The sequence below is a fragment of the Molossus molossus genome, unplaced genomic scaffold, assembly GCF_014108415.1.
Source record: "Molossus molossus isolate mMolMol1 unplaced genomic scaffold, mMolMol1.p scaffold_m16_p_22, whole genome shotgun sequence".
In the NCBI taxonomy this organism is placed as follows: Eukaryota; Metazoa; Chordata; class Mammalia; order Chiroptera; family Molossidae; genus Molossus; species Molossus molossus.
Window position 1 is genome coordinate 14,526,626 of NW_023425358.1, and position 17,567 is coordinate 14,544,192.

The 17,567-nt window shown below is 41.3% G+C and overlaps 1 protein-coding gene across 3 annotated transcripts in view; it reads left to right on the top strand.

The window, feature by feature from the left end:
• The window catches only part of MSANTD2 (Myb/SANT DNA binding domain containing 2), a 33,372-nt gene that overhangs the window by 13,190 nt on the left and 2,615 nt on the right, over positions 1-17,567 (top strand). For 2 of the 3 annotated variants that reach the window (XM_036276720.1, XM_036276719.1), the window contains exons 2-3: positions 13,356-13,455; positions 14,961-15,021. In XM_036276720.1, the coding sequence (XP_036132613.1) occupies positions 13,356-13,455; positions 14,961-15,021 (161 nt within the window). The remainder of the gene's footprint in view (positions 1-13,355; positions 13,456-14,960; positions 15,022-17,567) is intronic. The other variant, XM_036276721.1, reaches the window with a different exon arrangement.

A 17,567-nucleotide genomic window follows, 5' to 3' on the forward strand; every position in this document is an offset into this window, starting at 1 on the left:
CCAATTTTAGAACAGTATAAAATAATGGTTTTATATAAGTAATATAAACCACATTAATAATTCAGAGGAAAAAAATCAGTGGAAAAATTTAACTGCATAACCACATATTTATGAAACATTTCTTGAAAAGTGTTAGTGAATCTGATTTTAATTCTAGTAATTTTCCATGCACCAAAAAAGAGTAAGAGGTCTACATGGTTTTTGTCCTATCGAACTCTAAGAAAATATATGGGTGCCCTGGCCAGTTTGGCTCAGCGGTTGAGCGTCAGCCTGCGGACCAGAGAGTCCCGGGTTCGGTTCCCGCTAGGGGCACATACCACAAAAAAAAAAAAAGAAAGAAAATATATGGGTCATTCGAACTTTTTATTTGGTTCATGTTGAGTTTTGCCCGCCTCTTGCTTCTTGTGGACACGTTGCCAGTGAGCAAGGCAGAATCCTCACTCTGGATTCCTTTCTTCTCCCTTTGTTTTTATGTCAGTGTTTTAGTCACCATATTCCTGTCGAGACTATACCTTTGGAAATGGTTAAATGATTGCTTTTATCTGTAAAAGAAGAATATGACCAAAGAGTTGAAGAAGCTGTGATTACATAGCCAGGTGTTTCTGAAACTTGAATAATGATGGGTGAGCAAAAATGTGTATATAACAATGTTACTATGTAACAAATCTAAATCTATGGATAAAGCCCTTTTACATATAGATCTCATATGTTGTCAAACAAAATAGACTTTATAAAACACTGTAAGTACTAATAAAATAAAAATAAAATCAAGCTAGTATTCCTTTACTGTTATTGGAGGACGTGGGTTAGGTGAAACTTACTTTTCCAAACAAGATTTTGATACTGAGTGCTGCAGTTAGGTTCTTTGAGTTTGCTATTTCTACCATTAGCTTTATGATAAAACTTTGCTGCCAGTTTTTCTCTACTTGAACTAATCTTTATTCATAAGGCACCTTGGTCTCCATATTGTGTGACTGTCATTTTTATAATAATGGCTAACATTTACTTAGTGTAAACTATTGGGAAGACACTGTTTTATTTTATTTTTTGTTTTTTTTTATCCTCACCCGAGGACATTTTTCCATTTTTTGTACAGATAGAGTGGGAGAGAGAGAGAGGAAGGAGAGAGAGAGAGAAACATCGATGTGAAAGGGACACATCGTGTGGCTGCCACCCACACGACCAACCAGGGCCGGGGACAAACTGCAACCAAAGTACGTGCCCTTAGCGGGAACTGAACCCGGGTCTCTCCAGACCGCAGGCCGACACTCTAACCGCTGAGCCAAACTGGCCAGGGCGGGAAGACACTGTTTTAAATGCATTACTTATATTTTTCACTTAACATTCACAAGCCTATGAATGAAGTACTGTTATTGACCTCACCTTACAGATGGAGAAATTGAAGCACAGAGAGATCAATTTGTCTAATGTCCCAGAGCTAGTAGGTAGGGAAACTAGACTAATTAGCAGTCTGATTCTATACTCTTAACTACTTGGTCATAGGTATTAATCCCTTATTAATCATCAGCTCACCTTTATTAAATTGTGACAATTGAAGTAATATTTTGGCAAAATGTGATCATAAACTGTCATAAATGCAATACCAAAATCACATAGCAACACCCAGATGGATATCATTATGCTCATACATGTTTTTTATCATAGAAATGAAAACACAACTTTAAAAAAATTCTTGTAGCCTGGCCGGTGTGGCTCAGTGGTTGAACATTGACCCATGTACCAAGAGGTCACTGGTTCAATTCCCAGTCAGGGCACATGCCCAGGTTGTGGGCCCAATCCTCAGTGGGGGGCAGCCAAATGATGTTCTCTCTCATCAATGTTTCTTTCTCCCTCTGTCTCTAAAAAATCAATAAAGAAAAAAAAATATTTTTTAATTCTTGCAGATCATTGTGTCCTAAAATAATAAATACAGTGGGAAACCTTGATTTGGAAGTCCCTTGGAAGAATTTAAAACATGTGTTGAAACAAAATTTTTACTGTAGAAGGCATTCAGTCATTTATTCAATTCTTTATATAAATGATGGTTTTATTGGACTCCTCTTGAAGGAATTAAGTTTGAATTACAGAAAGAGAGAGGCTTACAAAGTAGAATTACTTTTTGACAGTAAAAGCAGGTAAGGATGTGGCTGACAAGGGAGGCCATGGAGTGTCCATTACCTGCCATTGTTAAGGTGTAAATGGTTTGGGAACTGCTCCTGAGAGATGATGAGGATGAGATGGACTGTTTTGTAATATATAATATGAATGTACCAACAACAAAAAGATGCATGTGAAGGAAACTAAATATAGAATCAGAAAATAAGAAATCAGTGCAGGGAGTACAGTAGTAATCCAGGTAAATATGGTTATTTCAGTTAAATATTAAAATGAGCTGTAAACTTCCCAGCAACTATAGCAGAGAGGTAAATATGGCGACTTTCTATATTTTTCAATATCTGCTGAAGAGAAGCATCCAAAGATTTACATTAAATACACTGATAGTGGCCTTGAATAAGTTGCTACCTTTGTCTTAGTTCTCTTTTCTGTTAAATAAAGGATGCATCACGTGTCTTCTGTACATATGTGAAAACACTGCCCAGACCCCTCCTCCAGGACCTAGCCCGACTCAGTCCCCCAGGCCTGGAGCGCTGACTAATGATGGCTTCTGGTCGGATTCCTCCCTGGAATTTCTCTTTGCCCCGGGGAGCTGCCTCCCCCAAGGTCAGGCTCCCTGTCCTGTGGCAGCCTGAGTCCACTGACTGATCAGTTCTGAAATACAAAGGGACAGCCTCCTTGCCTCAGTTCAGGACAGCTCTGAAGGGTCATCCACGTTCCGTGCCTCGCTTTGGGATTAGCCAAGGCCTCTGTTCCGACGTCTTACTTCAGCTTTGCCCAGTCCTGCTTTGACAAGTAACCCTACTGCACGGTCGCCTTAGGGTGTTTTCGGGGACCCTCTCTTCTAGCTTTACTATAAAAATTAGGAGTAAGAGAGGTAAACTGCTTAGCCCAAATCTCAGCACACAGTAGTCACTGAGAAAAGGGTAGTATGGCTAACCTTCATTACATGGGCCGTTGAGCCACATGTGGAAAATGTTTGAGTTTTGTAGAAGGTGCAGATATTTTTTCATATGGCCATTGCTTCTAGCAATCCTCATAAAGGTAAGAATAAACTATTAAAATGCTACCAAATGAGCTATAAAAAGTATGATTGCCCTGGCCAGGTGGCTCAGTTGGTTGGAGCATTGATTGTCTCATACACCAAGAGGTTGCTGGTTCAATTCCCAGTAAAGGCACATGGGTTGCAGGTTTGATCCTTGGTTGGGGGACGAGGAGGGGAGGCAACCAATCGATGTTTCTCTCCCCTTCTCTCTAAAATCAGTGAACATGTTCTCAGGTGAGGATTAAAAAGAAAAAAAATGTATGCCCTGGCCAGTTTGGCTCAGCAGTTAGTGTTGGCCCACAGCCTGAAGGGTGGCGGGTTCAATTCCCAGTCAAGTGCATGTATCTGGGTTGTGGGTTCAATTCCCAATTGGGGTTGAGGAGGGGAGGCAGCCAATAGATGTGTTTCTCTCACGTTGATGTTTCTCTCTCTTCCCCTTCCTCCCTTCCATTCTACCTAAAATCAATGGAAAAGTATCCTCAGGTGAGGATTAACAAAACAAAACAAAAAAGTATAATTACCTGAATTTTTTTCTAACAACTTTCTAAACAAGTTCAGGTTGCCCAAGAATAGATGCATAAACTTAAAACAGGCTTATTGTCAGAGGAAGGGGTGTGTCAGATGTGTTCTTTTCATGCACTTATGACCTGTAGTTACACCTTGTAAATGCAAAAAACGCTTAAAGTAATTCAATATTTACCCTTTTAAAAAAAATTGGCTGAATCTTGACTTAATGCTGGGGCTAGATATCTTGATCAGGGATTTCTAATAACCTTAATTTTTAGATGATTTTATCCAAATGTCGTTATTTTATTATTATGTTGGGTTTTTTTTTTTTACAACCAAATACATAAAATTTACCAGTGGAAAAAAATCTGTGTAGGTTATTTTTGCATTATAGATGGTAGTTTTGAGTGTCAACCAAAGGTCAGGTCATTGGTAGCAATTCCACACCAACAGGAATTCCCAGTTTGGGTGCAGTGAAGAAGGAAACTTTATTTAGTGCAAACAGCTCAATTGTGACACCGCATGTCTGTGAAAATAGTACCGCTGATAGGAGGCCCTGGGGCAAGGCCCCTCTCCAGCTAGATAGCTTTCTCTGCTGCTTGCTGGTCTACTCTGCTCTGCTCTGCTCTGGTCTGCCTGGTTCTGTGCCTGTCTCCTCTGGCCTGTGCTGGTCTGCTCCAGAGAGAGCTTTGGTGTTTCAGCTCCAGCCAAGGAAAGGTACTCTTCAGTGGAAGTGGGGAAGTGCACTTTCAGAGTCAGAGGTGAGCTAACTTACACAGACAGAAGTCCCTGCCCCTGTTCCTGATAGGTCTGTCCTCATGCAAATAAAGATTCCAAATCCTCACGGTTTGATTGGTCCAAATGGCACTATCCTGATTGGTCAGAATGGAGCGCGCTCTGATTTGTCAGTGAAGAAGCTGATGGGGATATCGCTGCCTATCTCCAGTGAGATGGGGAAAGTCTCAGTCCTAGTGGCTGAAATAGGATTCCAGGAACCCCTTTATAAGGGCTGGCTCAGTGGCAGGAAGCTGTGCAGGCTTCTCTCTGAAGTGCAGTTTGCATGAGAGGCCCTCATGTAGAAATGACTGCCAGACTCTGGGTATTTATTTGAGAGCTTGAGACCACTTATGCATTCATTGGTTGCTTCTCATATGTGCTCTGGACAATGCTCTAACCAACGGAGCTACCTGGCCAGGGCCTGTTTTTTTGTTTGTTTTTTAACTTGAGCCCGGTTAGCCACCCTTTTTAGTTGGTACCTTCTTTTTCAGGGTCCACATTAATAAGACTGTAACTACAAAGCTGAGAGAATAACATTGGCAGCATATGAAAGGAAGAGAGTACCTGCTATTTGGAGTGGGGGCTGCTCTACAGTTTTCCTTTGAAATATTGGTGTCATGAATATAAGAATGTACCATTGTGTTTGGGAAGCAGTACGATACAATACAATACAAATGTCATTGGCACAGTATAGCTGTGTGGGGTTTTTGTAATTTGTGTGAGTGTACATGTATACATCTTAATTTTTAGACATGGTTGATTATGGAACTATTAGTGCCTAACGCAGGATGTTTTTATGGGAGGCCTTTAAAGATGAATGGATTCTGCCATCCTAGAAATATTAGATAATCCTCTTGAATGTGTTTTTCAGTCATAACATACTACTAAAAGTTAACATTTTTAATATCATCTTGAATACCACTTTGAGGCAGTGCCGCGGGGTGTGAAGTACTGAGGGAAAGATCCAACAGAGATCTAATGTAGCAACTTTAGAGGTGATATCGGACCTCGGATGAAAATAACCTCTAATGCAAGTCAGTTCTTGACCGAACAACTGATTTTTTTCTTTTTGTGGGGAAGAAGTTTTAGACAAATAGTGTTATCTGATTGTCTTTGATGTCTGGGACTACCTGTTGCCTCGTATGCCTGAAATCGTTAAGTAGTTCAGTATACTCTAATTTTTTGACCTGTCTTGTTCTAATAAGAAAATCACTTGATTCCATTTCCAGAAGGATTCTTGTCTCCCAAAGAAACCCTTAAACATGACCACACATGTTATGTATGACTTATAGTGTTGCAGTATAAGCTATTGTATGAGTATTGTATGATTTTCCCACAGTGTAGAGTTAGAAGCTTTATGGCCACGTGAATATAGTTCTTTGAGCAATGGCAGATGTTTGTTTTTCACGATTAGTATTGTCCTCCTTGATGCACGACCCTCAGCTGCTAGCATGGAGGAACCCAGAAAACTTAAGGGTTGATATTCACTGAAAATCTAAAGTTTCTGAATTATTTGTTCTATGTAAGAATCTCTCTCGTGAAGACAGTTCTGATCTGTTAGAGTCATAACTATGAGTTGTTGATAGCCAGCTTCGGGACGAAGTACAAGCTGGTAGAATTCAGTCCCGGACAGTTCCCCAGAGAGAGGGGGCTCCCAAGAGGTAAGATCTTGGTTTCCGGTGGTCATTTTCCCCTTTGACCCTATTAACATCCAGGAAACAATTCCAGGCTTTTTCCTTTTCTATTTTTGACAGAACTACTCTATATTTTTAAAATATTTCATTTGTAAGTTAAAAGAAATAATAAAGTTTGGACAAGGCTGCAGAGTGTCCTGTGGCAGGTGACCCCTGCCCCCCAAAGAAAAGTATGAGAATGGTAGATACTTTTAAAGCAGCCTTGACCTTTGCAGTTAGTCTCCCTTTGTTACAAAGGAATTAATTTGCTTTGCGAATTATAGCTCTGTATCTATTTTCATTTATGCTCCTGCTTTTTTTCAAAAGATTTTAGGAGCCTGGCGGGTGTGGCTTAGTGGTTGAGCATGGACCCATGCACCAAGAGGTTGCTGGATTCCTGGTCACAGAACATGCCCAGGTTGTGGGCCTGATCCCCAGTAGGAAGCATGCAGGAGGCGGCCAATCAAAATTTTCTCTCATGGATGTTTCTATCTCTCTAATATCAATAAAGAAAAAAAATTTTTTCAATGTTAAAAAAAAAAAAAGATTGTAGGAGCCCTACCCACTTGGATTTATTGATTTTATAAATAAAATCTACCATTGTGGTTAAACAAGTTCCTGATTTTCTTTGCTAAGAAAAATTTCACCTTCTCGCTAGTGATTTACTACTTTAAAGTTACATTAATTCATTTACTCAGTAAATATGTTGGACAGTTCATGGGCCTTCTTCTGGGCTCAGGGAAACAGTCACAATCTAGCGGTGTCACTTTCTTAGCAGACGTTAACATTTTGTGGGTGGCTTTTGGTAATCTTTATGTGCCAGGGCCCTTTTGAAGGAATACTTATTTGTCTTGGGGTCTTGACTTCTCATTTGGTAAGTGGGAAAGTTGGACTAGATGATCTCTAAGGTTTTTTTCCATTTCAGAACTCCATAATAAGTTGGAATTTGGAAACTGGTTTACCAGAAGAGCCTTAGGCAACCCCACCCACCCCCTGTCAATCAGTATATTATAGAAAGTTTTATAAGAGATATTTAGCAAGGATAGTGACGCAGAGAAGTAATAAATAGTATCAAATACTGCAGGAAACTCAAATGAGTTAAAGACCAAGTTTGAGGACCAATTAAGAAGACATTGCTGACCATAATATGAACAGTTTCAGCAGAATAATCCCATTGGGTTGAGGATTGAATAAGTGTAGGCATTGCCTATTTCTTTGAGACCCCTTTAGTGTTTATATGGGAAGATGTTAAAGTTTAGCCATGTGACTACTAAGTAATGTAATCACGACTTAGTTTCCTGTGTGTACTTGTTTCTAGATCTGTGAATTTCCCTGTTTTAAAATGTTACCTTGGGAAATTTATCTAGCATCTGTATTGATGTTAACCAGATAATGAATGATCAACTACTATGTGATACTATGTTGGAACATGTAAACAGCATACCTGCTGAATCATTTAGTATTGCTTAATTGCCGCTTCAGAAAAAGATTTCTTTCCCAGGGAATAGAAAAAAGTGCTATATTTTCATAAAGGGTAAGTTGATATCTTTGTATGCTTCTTTCAAGAAACAGGAATTTGGCCAATTTACCTCTTAAAGGAAATATTAATGGTGCTTTATCTAAATAAGCAGAATAGTGAGTATACTGGATAAATTATGCTTAAACTGGAATCTCCCAGTCCTTGGAATCTCTTGTAAAACCTAAGACTTGAATGAAGTCTACCTTATTTTAGGGTTTCTGACTACCACCTGTTATATCCTTTTATGGAAGAAACAACCACGTGGTACAGAGCAGTTTTTAACCTGAGGTTCTTGTATGGGCTCTTCACAGAGTCCATGTTCCCCTTGAAATGGTTTTGTATGTACTTTTTCCTGGGGAGGAGATCCAGGACCCAAAAAAGTGAAGAATCTCTGCTCTGGAGGGAAAAGGAACACTTAGGAATGGATCTTTCACTCGCCAAACTTCCTATGTAGCACGAGAACTATGGGAGCATGAAACAAAAACTGTATTTTTGTGGGTTTTGGGGGGAGTGGGGGTTGGTTGGTTTTAAAGGATTTAGGTGATTGGCAAGTCAGTTTGCCAGATTTTAATATATGGAAACCTAAGAAAATAGGTAAGAGTTCTCCTGGCCTCAGATGGATGGATTTTGCCTTAGATGATGTCCTAATTATTATTTACATCTCTGTAGATAGATAGATAGATAGATAGATAGATAGATAGATAGATAGATAAATTCATACTATATTCTTAATAATCCTCTTACTACGCACAGAAATGTTTCTTTACCTTCAGGTTTTTTTCTTTCCTTCCTTTGTACTCAGCCAGAAAATAAAACTAATTAAAGAAATTTTGAGTCTTTCTTAAAGATTGAATGAACTCAAAGAACTCAGCATTGTTTTGTTGTCTCAGTTAACTAAAAGCACTAGTAACAGTTGCAATAAAACAGTAATTAAGTTTAAAGGAAGAAGATAGACCTATTTCACAAAGATGTTTTTTGCTTCAAAACACACATCTGCTTAGGCTGGGTTCTGTTTTCAACACTTTTATAATCAGTCACTGGAGACTTGCTCAGTGTAATTTCCCGTCTCTGGTGGAGTATAATATGTGATTTTTAAGACTTTGTTTGCAAATAAGTGTATTCTCTATTTAATCATTGGGTTCAAAGAATCGCAAATGTGTCCAAGTTAGCTGGCAGAATGTTAAGATAAACTATGCAACCCATTTCTATAACGGCCAGTTTGGCAACTGCATTTGAAAATCTGTTTCACTGCTTATTTTTTCTTATAACATTGTTTCCTGCTGTTATAACCAAGCTGTCCTCCTGCAGTTGGACTTTATTTTTTCATCTGACATCTTAGACTGATCATGCCCGTGAACATTTTCTACACCACCCGTTTATAGCTATTATGCTTATTCTATTCCTCCTTGTATACCCTGGACCGCCTGCGGTCAGTTCTGTTAGAACAGTGGTTTTGTCATGGTGCTTCCTTTATGATTGAATGAAATGGGGTAAATTTGGAGAAAATGACTGAGCCAGTAGCAGAATGAGCTGGCATATGCCCAGACAATACGTTGATTAGCTTGCTTCCTACCTTGCCATACCACGTACCACGGGAGAATCCAATTCTTCCCACTTCCCTACAGACAGCGAGGCAAAAGAAACCTGTTTACCCCAAAAGTAGCTTATACAATGTCAGAAAGGGCTTTGATGAAACCACTGGCCCTACTTACAGATCTTATTTTCCAAGCCTTTCATTATATTATTTGCCCTTTTCTGAACTCTACAATTTCCCTCTCTTGTAGCTGGTTCGATGCCCAGAACTGAATGCTGTGCTCCAGCTGTGGCCTCACCGGTGCTGAATAGAGAGGAAGAGCCACCTTCATAGCTTACATGTGATTCCTCTGCTTATACAACCCAATACTGGATTTACTTACTTTGGCAAGATAGCTGCATTGTGCACTGTATTTAATGTTACGTGTCCTGTAACCCTGGGTCTTTCTCTGCATTGCTGCCGTTAAACCCAACCCTGCCCATCTAAAACCCCTGCCTCTGTTTACCTGCCCTCCCCACCCCCACCCCGTAGACCGCCCTTACATTCATCCACAGTGACTGTCATCTTTATTCTCTCGTTTCTTTCACTCTAATCTTAAACTTTGGCAAAACCTTCCCTCTGTCTATACATTGTCGGTTGTCAGCCCTCTTATTTTTCTCCCTGCTTTGGTGATGGGACATCTTTCACGTCTCGTCTCTGGTTCTTTTCCTTTCGTAGTCATTAAACAGTTGGCACGGTGGATTGAGTAAGCGTTCGCCTGGCGTTTCTCCCCAGTCAAATACCTATGAACTGCTCTGATCTGACCACCTGATCAAGTTGTTACCTACATTTTCATTCCTCTATCCAGATTCCCTTGACTCCTCCTGACCTCTGTCCCTGTGACCTCATTCAAGATGAAGTCTCTCAGCTCTTCCCCCAGGGGGGAGACAGTGACCTTGTTTACCACGGAAATGTCTAACGAGAGGAAAGTTCTTCTCCATTGTGAATTGAATAGCCTTCAGTGGTTTGTAAGCAAATTCTTTCCCCGCTGAGATCTTAGTTTTTTTTTTTTTTAAAAAAATGCTGGAGCTTACATTGCTATACATTTCTCAGCTGAGTGAGGTAAAGGAAGAAGGAGGGGAAGCAAGACTTTGTTCTGGGCAGGAAACAGGAAATGGTTCTCCGAGAAAAGCTCAATGGTTCTTGCAGGGTTTGTGCAACTGTCTGGCATGGGAAGGGAGACTCCGCTTTTTCTAGACTCTGGAGCATTGTCTTCATTTTAGACTGAGAGTAAGTTTTTGAGTTGGTTTATTTAGGACCGGTGACCCAGAGAGTCATTTAAGTGTATGCTCTGGTTAATCAGCTTGAGTGTGGAAGGTGTAACCTGTCTGATTGATTGTGGGTGATGAGACTTGGGAAGGACAGCTCCGTGTGTCCTCTCGATCCATTTCTACAGCCCGCTAGTTGAACTGACTCCAGGGCTGCTTCCAGTAGCGGTGGAGCTGGTGTTTGAGTTCTTCTTTTTGGTTCTATCTTAGTTAGTGTGCCCTGTTTGAACAGCCTCTCTTGGATCCGTAGTCTTGACTGAACCCATGAGGTACCTCATGTGCATTTACGTTCTGAGAGAGTTAAAATCCATTTGGGAATCTTTTTAACATTATTTCATACATCAAATCTTATCATAATGACTCAGGATTACCAAACATTTTTCCTTCAGACCCCTGCTAGACATTTTACATATCAGCATAGTAACTGTCAAAGTGTGTTACACAAGTACACAACAAAGAACTGTAAAATCTATCATCTGACTGTTCTTCCGTATCTAAAACCATTAGATACGGCCAGTTTTCTTATTCACAATTACATAAGTGAACATTTACGCTCAGTTTGGTGGTTTCCAAGAAAGTAAATCTTTTCTGTGGTTTCCCATGATGTTGTCAGTGCTCAGTGGCTTTGTTTCTGCCCACATCACGTCCTGCTAAGTGTGGCATCTTTCTTCCAAGGAATATTAGTTGTATTTCTTGACTTCAGGAGTAACCCTCAGTGACAGCCGACTGGTCCCTCTTGTGCTGAGTGCTTTTCTCCAGGCAGCCAGGCAGTAGTGACACGGCTTCCATCTCCATGTATGGCCCTGGAAGGGTGGAAGGGACTGGGCTGGCGAGGACTCTCCATTTACGGTCCTTGGAGGAGTCGAAAAGAGCAGTTGGGGTGTTCTTGCAGGCAGCAACTAGACATTGTGAGATAAAAATAAATTGGCAGATGTTTGCAATTCCAGTTCCAGGCTCTGCAGGGGGCAGAGGGCACTGGGAAGGGAGTGGAGAAGTCCTCAGGGATCTTCTGCGGGCATTTGTCTCCTTCATTGGATGGGCTGCCCGGACACATTCCCCCAAGTTCGTTTGTTCTAGAAAGTTTTCTGTTACATACTTGTATCCTTTGCACAGAAAAGGGAGAAACATTTTTAAAGACTGTATTCTCAGAAACCTCAGTTCTCTAAGACATCACTGGAGGCACCAGAGATCTCAAGAGGAGAGGAGGAATGTGCTCGGGCAGGGGTAGGCTGGCTACCTTCAGGACAGAGAGATGCTAATCACTGCTCTGTCCCTGTCTGCGGAGTATCAGCACGGAGTATCAGCAGGAGTGTCATGCTTCTAGTCTTCCTTTTGCCTGTCTGGATTTCTGGCATCAAGGGACAGATCTGCAAAGTACTTTATAGAGTGTCTTCTTGTAGTTTGTCAGCTGTGATTTAAAGACACTGAACTTTCATGGAGGCGCTGTGAAGATTTTTTAGTGGGTTCAGTTGGTGAGAACAGGTGATGTGTTGGCTTATGGAAAGTAATCTCACATTTAGGAGAAATTTATAGTCTGGTAATGCATATACATTAAGACTGAGGTGAACTGGTTTTGCATAGGTGTTAGAAAGTATTTGGGAGCCACCAGAGAAAAAGGGTCTTGTCTTAAGAAAACTCTGAGTGAATCTCAATAAGGTAGAAGGAACAACAGGAGGCAGAGATGGGACAGAGACTGAAAGCAGCCAACCTGAATTTGGAAGCAGGAACTAAGTCCTTGATTTGTCTTTTGCAACATCACTTAAGATAGCATAAGGTGTATCATTGAACGAAGGAAACTGAGCTAATAATAAGAAATATGCCTTAGAAGACCATGAAGAAAATGGAAGAATTGTGCAAGATAATAAAATTATCCAGGTTTTATATGTGGACTTCATAATGATTTTTATTTGCTGTGTGCTACAAGGCAGAAAAAGAAGTGAAATAACACCCCCTTCCACTTCACTTTCCCCCCAAAAGAAATCATCAGCCTCATTTGTTGGTTTGTTTAGCTGGCAGTTGAGTCGATAGAGTAGACTAGTCTTATTGGCTGATTTTTAGACGTAGGCATTAGTGTATTGTTTCTTGATAATTGATGTTTGAGACTTGGAATCTGTAGCATTATTGATTTGACCTCTTTTAAATTTTAGCAACTTCCCCAAAGACAGAGTGAGTTAGTAAGGAATGTGGACTATGTAAGTAATATGTTTTACCAGTCGATTCTTTTAGGCATTGTTTTTACGATGTATTCCTTCTTAATTAAGAGTAAGGAAGGTTATATTCTTTGCTTTGGGAAATTCTTCTCTCTGTCTTCCCTCCCTCCCTTTTTCCAAATTCTGGCCCAATAGCAGCTCTCCCTTCTGTGGCAGGTGTGCATCCTATTGGCTGGCTGGTATTTCTTGTTTTCTTTTTTTTTTTTTTTCTTATTCTTTTTAAGTGGGGGAGGGGGGTATAAAAATATGTGTATGGGGTACATGAAATAATGTTGTAATGATTCTTGTTTAATGGATAATTAATTGCAAAATGTTTGATTTATAACATGTTTGAGTAAATGCTAAATTAGTATTTTTTTCTAATATAATAATGAATTTGAAATCTAGCATTCCTGTAACAATGTGTCTATGTTTGTCTGTCTGTGTCTGTCTAATAGTAATTAATATCTGTGGTCCGTACCTGGAAGAGGAAGTACAGCTTTAAAGGAATAACAAAAGACTTTGTGTCTTAGACCCTTCGCAGGTGTTACAGTCGGGTGAAAGAACATGGTGTTGGGAAAAGAAAGAGCAGTTACACATTTGAACAGTTGGAACAGGTGTTTGGTCAGGGAGGATGGGATGCTCAGCCCTGCCAGCCTGTACTTATTAACAGTAGTGGCTTGTACCAGGAGCTGGAGTCAGATGGCAGCACTATGGAGGAGTATTCACAGGAGGACTGGGGAAACCACAGTCAGGATCTCCATGGCTACCCAACAGATCAGGAATTGGGTAAGAAAGCCGATTATCTGCTACTCGTGTGTGTCTATCTCTATATACCTTCATATGCACCAGGACTGTACCACTCCACTCTCCGCGCAAGGATGTCGCCCGTTTATTGGGGCACTTTGGGCATCCTTGGTTTAACCTCAAACTGCCAGCTAGTGCTTGGTGTTGGTCACTTGGTGCTTTGGGTGCCAGCACAGAAGAAGTCCTCGTTCTGAGCTACACAGGAGGCTCGGCGACAGAACGCTGCCGTGTCAATGTCCTGCCTCCCTCAGTTCCGCCCTGCCCGCCACGGGTGTTCACTCCTGGCTCGACTGTATAGATGTAACCTCTTTTTCCCTTTTCTGTTTGTCATTTGGAAATGGTCTCCTCCCAGACTTCAGTCTGAACAGAATATGAAGGGAAGCCTCGGTTTATCTTAAAAAGGGCTCATTTTGAACTTCATCAGCAATCGCAGCCCTTCAAACTTCATAAAGGATCCCATTCCAACAACAGCTGAAATGATTTATCCACCATCTTAACATTAAAAATGGAAAATAAAACCGCTGGCCACCAAATCGAAACCTGTGTGGCCTAATTAAGAGGGTGGATGGAAGTTGCTTTTTGTAGTAAATGCTCCAGTTTTGATGTTCATGATTTAGAAGGCCTGGTCAAGCTGCAGCCATTGTACCTTAATAGGAAGTTGTGTGCTGAGTACGCACTTACAAGTAAATGCTGTCGCTCCCCAGTGAGGTTCTCAGGCAACCCCAAGAAAGCACAGGAGGGCTGGCGCGGTCAGTGTGCTTCCCCAGCTCAAGAGAATCGCCTTTCTCTGCCATCGTTCCTGATGCTAATTCAAAAGAAACAGGAATAAACGCTAATATTTCTTATGAATGCTGGTGTGGTTTTTTTAAGTCTCAAATATTGGAAGAGAGAGGGTGAGAAGAAAGAGGCTTTATAAATATAAGACTAACAATTTAAGAGAGAGACTTAAAGATTGGAAAAATAAAAGGGGCAGACGCTTTATGATCAGTCCCTCTTCATTCTGCAACAGCAGCGAGGTCTAAAGTACTTTGGCATCCTGTAACTCTGGTTTTGCCAGAGAGAGTTAAGTCACCCAAATCTTGGGGGAAAAAATAACATGCAGAATATGTTGATCCTGGTATTGGGGAAATAATTCCTCCATAAAACCTACATAGAAAATCTAATAGCACAGAATTATTTTCATTCTTGTTCCTTTAAAAATCATGTTTGCAGTGGAATTAAGGTGTAAGCCCCTAGCTAGAAATATACTGGTGACCTTGAGGAATTTTATACTTGTAGAGCTGGTTTCTGATCTTGCATATGAATGTATGCATTCCATTATATAAGAGTTATATTTGTAAAGCTGGCGTTGGGCAGTGTTTGAGACTAGAATTAAGTCCTCGAGTTGGAAAGTGTGAAATGAACAGTAAACATATAGCTACTTATCTACATAAATGTATGTCACCACTTGGGAGAATATAATTTGTTTCCAAAACTTTGCCTTTCAGATGAAATACCTGTCACAAAGAGAACATTAAAAATAAAACAAGAGTCTTCTGAAGAAGCACAGTGAGTAGCTGCTTCCCCTTTCTACCAGATGTGTTTATCTGTTTCACGGGAGGGTGTCCCTCAAGCCACCTCACTGGGGAAGCACGTCTGGCCAGTCCTCGTTTTATTGGCTCAAGTTTTCCAGTGATTCATCTAAAATGCTGAGAAGTTGATATACAGCCAGAAGAAATAAATATATGACATGAAAACAAGCATGTTTGTAGCGTTTGCCTGTGTGCGGATGTGGGTACCTGGGTGTTTAAGTAAGATGGAAAGATGAGTCCCGGGACCCCGAGTTTGTCTGGCGATAGGTGACATGATAGGAGGGCTAGAGGGACACTGTAGTTTCTTATAATATTACATTTGGGGATCGAAAAGCAAGCTCTTAGATGACCGAGTCGTACATTTGGAAAGCAAAGCAGCTGCTGGGTGAGACTGAAATGTCCGAGGGCCTCCCACTGGCTCCCGTCCTCTGATCCTTCCTCCGAGAGTTTAGCATTATGTCTTTTGTAAGGACGTCAGAGTTCTCGGAGTTTCCAATGACACTGTTTGCAGTTCTTTAAATAACTTTAACTAAATCACTGATGAAATGTAATTATTGAGGAGAATATATTAAAAGATATAAAAAGGAGGAAAGTGAGAAACATCATTTTTTGCAGCTGGTAACCTTGGAGTGTCCACAGCACACACTTGTCCTGGTATATTTCTGTTTTCCTCTTTTTTTTTTTTATCCTCACCCGAGGATATTTTTCCACTTATTTTCAGATAGAAAGGGAGGGAGACAGAAACTTCGACATGAGAGAGACATAGCATCTGGTTGCCTCCCACATGACCCCAACCAGGGCCAGGGGCCGAACCAGAACTGAGGTACATGCCCTTGACCGGAATCGAACCCGGGACTCTTTAGTCCGTGGGCTGATGCTCTAATGGCTGAGCCAAACCGGCCAGGGCTGTCCTGGTATATTTCACTCACACATATGATCCTGGTATTTTAGAGATGGTGGAGAAAAAGGGAAAAGGAAGAGGCAAAGTGGAGAGGACCATGTTAGAAAACAAGCAACACAATGAAGAAATATTAGTTCTTTTCATTCAGCAAACCACCACCACCACCACCCCTTTCAAATGTTTGTTCCTTTTTCAGAATAGCTCTTTGGAGAATTCCCAGTGTCCTCTGATTCCCTGTCTGGGCAAGGGTGAAAGTTTAGGGATCAAGAATTAATTGTTCCCCCAAATTGTAACAATTTCCTACTCCTCAAAAAAGTTTATGACTTAAGTAAGTTTGAGGCCATCTCCTGTTGGTTTTAAAATTATGACATCAGAATATCCCAGAGGAAGGGTAACCTGGATGGGTATTTTAAAACATGAGTCCACACCTTCAGACCCCTATTCTCCAAAGAGGCCATCATATCTGTCACAATAATGTCCCATCTCTCCCTTTAACCACTTGGGACCTGCAGAGGAGGCTCAGGTGATGTAACCGGGGATGAACTCAAACTGCACAGAATCGGTGTCACCAACCTCAAACCACCTGAACTTTTCCTATGGTTGGCATTTCAAAAATTAGGAAATGTGGCCCGGCCGGTGTGGCTCAGTGGTTGAGCGTCGACCCTGCACCAAGAGGTCGCCGGTTCGATTCCCGGTCAGGGCACATTCCCAGGTCGTGGGCCAAATCCCCAGAGGAGGGCATGCAGGAGGCTGCCAGTCGATGTTCTCTGTCATTGATGTTTCTATCTCTCTCTCCCTCTCATTTCCTCTCTCTCTAAAATCAATAAAGAAAAAAAAAATTAGGAAATGTGCCAGTTCTCAAGGACCATTTCAACCACAGGGTCTAGTTATCATTGTGCCCTAGAGCTCCGAAAAGCCAGGTGTCTTAACCCGGGGAGCTTGAGCCTGCTCAGCACAGGCTCCGCGGGACATTAGCCCGTGCTGCCCCCGCTCCAGGCTTCAGCTCGCAGGCGAGAGGGTTTAGAGAGGTTCCCACCAGGCAGTCTGACCCACGGCAGCAGTTTGCTCAGCGCTGCTCCCGACTGCTGATTTAGGCCTTTGATGGTGTTGAGTAAAATCATTCATTTGGGTATTGGATTTCTTTCTCGGTGTGTTGTAGGTGGGATCGGCCTGAACTAGCTGACCTAACCTGTATTAAATGCCATCCTTCATTCATGAGCAACAGTCATTTGTTCAATAGATATATCAAGTACCCACTGTATGTCAGGCACTGAGTAACATCAGTGAGCAGACAAAAATCTCTGCCTTCCATCCCAACTCCTTAGCCTAGTCCTCCTTGAGATCAGTAAAATATTTCAAAAGAGGATAAGGAAGGATGGTAGCTATGAAGGGTTTTATTTTTTAAGCATTGACCCATGCAGAAACATGGTCCTATATCTTAACCTCACAAGTAGCCCAGTATTAATATTAGAAAAGTGGGCAAGTGCCTTTGTGTCCTCTGAGAAGAAGGACAAGTCCCCCAAGAACACAATGATTTCATCTAGATGGCCACTCTGGTACTTGAGAAGCTTTCAAGACAAACTGAAGGGTGGAGGATAAATCCAGGGCAGTTTCTGGCCCCA